We start from the raw sequence: 7,980 nt of genomic DNA on the forward strand, positions 1-7,980 counted from the left end.
AAGGGAGAAATAGCGAATGGATGTAATTGGGCCTCACCAGTTCACACGTCTCCATCTCTCACCAATTTTTTTTTTGCTTTTTACATATTATATTGTAATAGGTGAATATCAGCCCACATGTCTAGCCTGAGCTACCATCAGTCCCTAGCATCAATTTATTTATTTATTTTTTAAACGGAAATAACAGTCATTTTAAAGGTAACTTATAGTAAACTCCAATCAGTTTCCAAAATATAAAATTGACTAATAAAATTGCATGATCGATCAATTAAATCCTTCCTAATTTCTCAATAGCTAAATCCTAATTTTTTTTTTATCTCCTAAAATTACTGTCCATATTAAAATAATTGGCTAGGAATTCTTGCTTGCCTAATTGTAAATAGCCTCAAGACTATGGAACAAAAGAATTGTTTCGTACCTGTATTGAGCTATTAATTGTGATTCTCATGTATATAGGAATGGAATGAGATATAAGAAAATCTAAATGATTTTTGAAGAGATAATAATTAAAGTTGATACGGGATTCAAATATCATACCAGAATGGAAAACAATAATCATGTCAGAATTAAAAAAGCAATAATTAACAACAATAATAATAACAATATCTTCCTATGACTTAATTTCTTAATCGTGCAAACTGCAAGATTATTTAAATTAAATAAAAACTACAAAAACTTTATTAAAACTTGTCTATCTAAGTGCAGTCTGATTACAACGGGGGATCACCACCCTTCAACTTATTTTTTAAAAGCATCCAAGCTCAAACGGCAAGGGATTGATTATTTAGCAGCAGGGTTTTGAGAAACATAAGCTTAATATCATGCTGATATCGGCACAGGATTAATAAACAAAGAAGCAATAAAATCTTTCAGCACTTCGGCAAAAGTGTAGCCATCGTCATACTTGTAAGTGACATCTGCATCCCTCGTAAGATTGAGAATTCGCATAAGGAGTGGCATTGGCACAACAGTTGGTCGTAGGCAATCCTCATTTATATCCTTCCATGCATTTGAAACTTGTTTCCGGAGCTCATTGTATGCTTCCTCTTCTGTTGCTTCATATTGTTTAATGTAACACTCAACGCTTGAGGCAACGTGCCCTCTGCTTTGCTCAAACTATATGCAAAAACAAAAACAAATGTATAAATATATTTTGGTTGAAGAGAAATTATATTAATGGCGGCATTGGCACGATATATATTATATGTTTACCTTGTGTGACATTATGTCATTCATGAGTCTGTTAACTACAGAAGAAGCCCTAATAGATCTAGGATTGCTGAATAACCATTCAAAAGATTCTTTAGTTACAATGTCTCCCATGCCAACAAAAGATATGGTTGACAACATTAGGCTGGCAGAGGTAACCAATGCAACTGCCATGTACTCATCCACTGTCGGTACATAACTCTGATGACACCATTTGGCTTCAAATAAGTAATGCTTAACAAGATTCTTCATCTGGTCATGAGAAACCAAATATATCAGATCGTTGTAGCAATTAAGAATGAATTTATGCCTGATATCAATTTTTAATGAAAAATTGAGGAGTACTTACCGCTTCTTTTGCATAATGGAGTCGATATAACTTTCCTTGAGAGGCCAAATCTTTCTCTGCTTCACTGTAAACATCAATAAGGGCCCCATAACACAGTTTCATATACTCAGGAAGTTGATCTATTGCATTAATATCCCACCTGGGAAAGAAATTGCTAGCCCATATCAATAACCGGAATTTAACCAAAATATACCAAATCTTGAGCATGAGATCTCAAATTAAATATGAGCGATTCAAACCTTTCAATAGCTGAAGTAAAAAGCTCAAGTTCTTCAATTTTCCCATACACATCATAGATGTCATCAATAACAGAAATCAAAGTAATCACTTTCGTAAATAGTCTTCTAGCAAATGAATGTTGGGGCTCGAAATATGCTCCTATTGCCCAAAAGTAGCCCTCTGCAACTCTATCTCTTATGAAAGGTAGCTTATGCGTAAAGTCTAATTCTTTCCACCACCTAAATGAGACAACCATTTAGAAATTAATATTCCTTCAAAATAGGAAAGCTTAATTAAATTTACTCAGAGTGGAATTGAAATAATTTTTAGAGCTTAGTTATTTACCTTGAAATATCACCGAGTTCCTTCTGGTGAAGCTTTTGCAATTTGTTAAAATCTAACTTTGCAAAGGTTAACAGAGCTTCATTGTGGGAAGGTTCTTCATGATAGATAGGAATGTACTCTCTTGCCTCAAGCCTTTGTAAGCCCTTGTGGATAGGCTGAACTAAGGCATGTTTGACTTGTTCAGCAAGTGGGGACCTGATTTGATGAGTCGCTATTGACTCTAGGTGACTAGTGGTGAAAGCAAGCGCTTCATCTAGTATATTTTCTTCATGAACCCTGAGATGCGTAGCTTCATACAAGCTTAACATTCCTCGAACATCTTTTGCAAGAGATGCCGTAAATTTCCCATCGCTGCCTTTGAACGTATTGAACACATCTGCTACCCCATTTGAAAGATTAGTGCATCAAATGATTTCTGTTTTTGAATTTCATTTTTACCATTTTATACAAACATTCTTTTTATAGCAATGACAATTAATAAGAATTTTTTGAATTGCTTTTCCATGTCTTTCTTTCAGTTTTCTCTATTGGTTTCTGATTATGTCCAAATCAAGATAAGCAAATGCTTGAGTTTTATTGGTTGGACAAAACTGCTTGTATCCATCGTAGTAGAAACATATTTTTAGTTTTTTTTTTGGGGGGGGGGGGGGGGGGGTTGGGGAATGTAGACAGCTCTTTACGTAAATTATAAAAGTAGAAAAGATAGTCAGAAGCACTAAGCTTCACCGAGCGGCAGCTCAAATGAGACGATAGCTTGGATGTATTTCTAACTAGAAGATATAGCAATGCATGTTCTATAACTTCTCCAAGAGTTTTTATTCGTTATGAATTGATTTCCATACATAACTTCTGTTACTTCACGAAATTAAAGGAAAAGCAAGTGAAACTGACATAACACATGTACAAGAGCTACAAGTTGAGTTTCTCTTGCTCCTATGACTTGGACATGAGTGAAGATGAAAGGGTTTTTACTAGACATTTAAGAAGAGGAACAATGAGAAAAATACATACCAGAGGAAATTCTATAGCCATTTTGTCTGAACAATCGAAACTGAAGAGAGATATAATAGAGCTTATCATTTTCATTATCCCAAAGATCACACTCTCGGTAAGCCTCGTGCATCTTTCCCAAGATTTCATCGATCTCACTTTCAAAATGGTAAGACACTCCTAACCGCTGAATTGCATCTATCAATTCAAGTGTATGTGAAGTCTTGTTAAGAGCTTTTAGCATTCTTCTAATTTCTTTCTTCAGCTCTAGATGCTTTAGACTTCGATCATCGGTTTCCTAACGAGATGGAAATTTGAAGAAACGAAGCTAATATCAGGGAATGGAAACATTTTAGACTATGTGGATATTATCCGACGTCTCGACCCAAACTAACAAAGGAGATTGGTTGTATAAAACTATTATGAGACCACATAATTGAAAAAAATAATTATTATTACTTTTCAGCCAATCTCTTTATGACACACCAGTTTTTACATACATATTTGTACAAAATTATTTATATCTCTATCATTATTGATCCTATTACTATGTTGTTATAGTATCAATAACTCCTTTAATTGATTGGCACATCCTGTATATATATTTATTAGAAAGAAAAAAAAAGGTTGTTAGAGCAATACTACTAGAGAATCATAAGTACCGATACAGGGGCGAATATAATGGTAGGGGGAATATAATTTCTGAATAAACATTTTACCTGATAGTCACAAGTATATTGAAGGAAATGATCCCCCCAAATACTTGGACGAAAATTTGCAGAGCGACGAGTAGAATCTTTCCCAGAATTTTGGATGACTTTAGCAGAAGAGGCTGAAACTTCTAAAGACATTTAATTTCTATTGCTTCTGAAGGCTTTTGAGTCTTGAGAAAAAAGGGTTGCTAAAGCTTGCTGGTGTCTTTAGTGCCTTCATGCTTCCGCATTTTATAGGCTTGGCTGAGAGAAGACACAGTAGTCGCAATAATTACCATTATTTTCACGTTAAAAATATTTGAATTTTTTTTAAATATTTGGAATAACTCTATTTAGACGTATCTTGGATACTTTGATGGATCGGTGTATGAATTTAATAATTTGATTCCAAAAATGAAACCTAATCCAACAAAGATTGGAAAAAAAATTGTGATTGACAAATTGATTATTAAGAATAAAAACCTTCACAAAAAAGGGAAATGACCCCACTCTTGTTTGGCAAATTGTAAACATTCACCCCGCGGTCCCCGCCCCCAAAGTTTTAAAATACATCATAACCCTCCTGATGTGTCATGTAATTGTCATTACTTTTGAATTTTTATCCATTCTGAATTGCAGTTCACCAGTGACATTGATTTGTCCTATTGATAAGGTTCATCGAGAGTTACCCAATTAGTGTTGAATAGAGTCTCTACAGGTACATAACCTTTTTGGAGTATCTCATAAACATTTAAAAAAAAAAGGAAAAAAAGAACTCTGATGGCTAGATAAAAATTTATCTATTTTATAAATTCAATTAAAATTACGTTAATACTGATTGTAAATAGCTGAATAGTATTTTTTAAGAGAAAAAAGGATCAATTAAAATATTCATTGTTTTAGTGTTGATTGCGGAACAAATATTTCGATATTAGCACCGCAATTCACGTAAGGGTGGAAAATTAACTCCCAATGAATGTAATATCTATTTTTAGAGAAATTTTAGAATACGTCTGATTTATTACAGTCAATTGATGTATGCATAAAATGTGTAATTGAATTTAATATAACCACCACTTATATGATAGTTTTTTAAAATAAATATACACATATCATAATATTATTTAATTATTATATAATTGACATAATATCTCTGATATATTTTAAAATTTCTCGTTGATAGAGTTTGAATGCATGGAGGCTTCGGATCCACTGACAACAATAATTTATTGATGTTTCTCTTTGACGGAATTTAGTGGTGATTTGAAATGTTGTACTTGCCAATGTTTAAATTTGCATGTAACTTAGCATTAGCTTTAAATTTTTTATCTTTGACCCAATTTAGTGGTGATTTGAAACGTTGTACTTGCCAATGTTTAAATTTTTTAGGATTCGAACCGGCGAAAAAAATGGTTGCGTATTTGGACCTTGTGGCAGATTGCTAGCCTTGAATTTGAGTTAACCTAACTTGCCAGTCTCTAATGTCAAAATTCGTGTTCGCTGATGTGCGAACAAGGGTATTAAATATTAAATAATAATTGACTTTTTATGGTATGAAAAATAATTTTATAAAATATTGTGATATATATAAACTTTTAATATAGTATTACTTTAATTTTATTAATAAATAAAAAATAATAATATATTTATAAAGTTTATAAACTAAATTATACAACAATTGAAGTGTTATTTTAAGAAAACAGATTCAGATTGAATTCAAATCATTTAGACCGAGTTTCAGATTTTTGGATTGGGATAAAAGCCATTTGAATGTAATCCAAAACTTAAATCTAATCCGATTAACTACAAATCAAATGATTATTTCATATTAATTCGGATTTGGATCAAACTAATAACTTTGGATTAAATTCAGATTTTATGAATATTTAAAAGACAACTAGTTAAATGAATAAATGCAAACATCCCTTCCCTACCATTTAGACTAAAAAAAAAAAAGAACTGAAGATGACATCAAACAACAAGCAAATAATTAGTTAGCATTACTGCAAAAATAAGCTTTATTAACACTTTATTTTTTGATACTTTGTAAATAGTGTAAATAATTTTGTACATATGCGCCATTTTTTTCTTTTAACAAATAGATATTACGAATTATTGATATTAGTATGTCAATAAATTAAACATCAAAAATAGTAACATTAAAGTATCAAAGGTTAAAAAAATATCATTATAATTTGTAAATGTCCCAACTCGAACTTAAGACTTTGAAATTCAAAATTTTGATGTTTGGATCACAAACCACTAGACCTATGGAGTCAAGGTATAGGTAATGTGTTCAAAGTTTAAAATACAAAAATACAATAGTAAAAGTAAAATCCCTAAAACCCAACCAAAATCTCTTTCCCCCATTTCAAAATATTTTGTAAGGGGCATAAATTAGGTTTCATTATTTTTGTTGTGTAATGCTATTAAACTATGTGGTTTAGTAGTGTAATTGACATTTCATTTTTTAGCCAGATTTTTAGGCCTTGTTTGTAACTGTTGTCCTAAACAATTCAGTTGGGCTTAAAGCTCAACTCATTTTGCGCACACGTGTGTGTGTATAAATTTAATATTATTACTATTACCACCACCAATTATCACTATCATCCTTACTACAATTATTAATATTGTTCTTATTAAATGCATGTAATAAAGTTTTGTTGTATTTATAAAATGTATAGAAATGTTCCAATCTTCATAAAAGCTATTAAATCACATGGGTTAAATGAATAACTATATCATACTATTAGTTTTTCCATCCTTTTACAAACTCAAAGATCTTGGACCAAATTAGTAATTACATATGTAAATTAAAATAAATCCACAGATCTTGTGTAGGAAAATTTTACCTTCCATCGTTATAATGCACAAATGAAAAGTTGTAATGCTCATGATAATTCATGAAAATCCTAATATTTAGAGTCATAATTATTAATCTTTGTGCAAGAACAATAATAAGAATTTATGTCCCTTTACAAAATATTTTTAAAATATAAACTAAAAATAAAAATAGAGACATCAAAAATGATACAACATTAGCATTTAAGTTGGGATTTTAAAACATTTTTTCACTTATTTTAAAAATATTTTATAAACCACATAAAATTGATTTTATTAATTCTTGAGTGTAAGAACATCACTAATTACTCCATGCAAATTCATCATAAATTATTCCCAAGAATCATAATTTTTGAAATCACCAATCTTAATAGCTATGTACGATTGATTATTTCCATCCAGACATGTTGCCACAAACTTCGTTCCGCATTATAACCCTTTACGATAAGTACCGTTTATTACAATCATTGGTTTGATACACTGCAAAAAAACCATTGATGTAAAATCTAATAGCTACAAAATAGTACAAGAAATTACTATTGTCATCTAATTTCATATTAGTAAGATACCTTTATTTTCCTTCTCCAATACATAGGAGTGCTTGGGGGAAACTTCCTTGTATCACTTCAAGAGAAAATTCTCTAGCTCGATATGCCTACTGGTATTATAAGCAAGTATTGTGCTCCTATTGTATGTTTACTATAATGTCATTTGGAGTGTATATCTGCTTCTTCTAAATAAATCTGTTTGCGATGACATGACCAAAAATCTGATTCCTTACCCGATAATGACTATACAGATATCATTGGACCCATTTACATGATTTTGAAGAACAATGTGCCTCGAAACATGTTGATATGGACATTGCAACCTTGAAATTGAACTTATCTCTTAAGGAAACTTTACGTAGTTTCAATATTAAATTATACTTGGAATTGAAAAACTTGCCCACACAAATATAATTGGATCCATACTTCTAACAAATTATAAAGCAACCAAGTTTGAAGAGAAAATTGGAGCAATATTTGGAAGGGGTCAATTGTTAGCCTCACAAAATGGGGCCTTGGATAACATGTCTACTTTGGCATGGTTCATGCTCGTTGTGAACATGAGGCAAATCTTCCATATCACCAATTAGACCCTTATCATGCACAATGTCCCCATCATTGAAAGTATTATTGAAATGACCACTATCACCATTATAAATAGGAGTGTCAAAAAGATCTTCATCCTTATTATCAATTAGGCAGTGGTATGATTCAACATTTAATGCTATCCGGTGATTTATGATTCATGTGATCAATGGGATCATAATTGTATTAGAAAGGAGATCAA

The 7,980-nt window shown here is 31.4% G+C and overlaps 1 protein-coding gene across 1 annotated transcript; it reads right to left on the bottom strand.

Annotated features, from left to right (window-relative positions):
- Positions 1-697: 697 nt before the first annotated feature.
- LOC102631432 ((-)-germacrene D synthase-like) lies at positions 698-3,406 on the bottom strand. Its single transcript, XM_006469826.4, has 6 exons — positions 3,134-3,406; positions 2,123-2,498; positions 1,798-2,016; positions 1,559-1,697; positions 1,213-1,461; positions 698-1,116 (listed from the first exon to the last, which is right to left on the bottom strand). Exons 1-6 carry the CDS (start codon positions 3,354-3,356, stop codon positions 820-822), a joined length of 1,503 nt encoding a protein of 500 aa, XP_006469889.2. The 5' UTR covers positions 3,357-3,406; the 3' UTR covers positions 698-819.
- Between the last annotated feature and the right edge of the window lie 4,574 nt (positions 3,407-7,980).

Source organism: Citrus sinensis, chromosome 2 (assembly GCF_022201045.2).
Source record: "Citrus sinensis cultivar Valencia sweet orange chromosome 2, DVS_A1.0, whole genome shotgun sequence".
Lineage (NCBI taxonomy): Eukaryota > Viridiplantae > Streptophyta > Magnoliopsida > Sapindales > Rutaceae > Citrus > Citrus sinensis.

What these genes read in the sequence shown, in the direction of transcription:
- LOC102631432 (XM_006469826.4), bottom strand. Translation starts at nt 3,356, where the DNA reads ATGCTAAAAGCTCTTAACAAGACTTCACATACACTTGAATTGATAGAT. An exon ending in GAACTCGGTGATATTTCAAG is followed by an intron (nt 2,017 to 2,122) that starts GTAAATAACTAA and finishes TGTCTCATTTAG; the next exon opens with GTGGTGGAAAGAATTAGACT. An exon ending in TTTACTTCAGCTATTGAAAG is followed by an intron (nt 1,698 to 1,797) that starts GTTTGAATCGCT and finishes TTTCTTTCCCAG; the next exon opens with GTGGGATATTAATGCAATAG.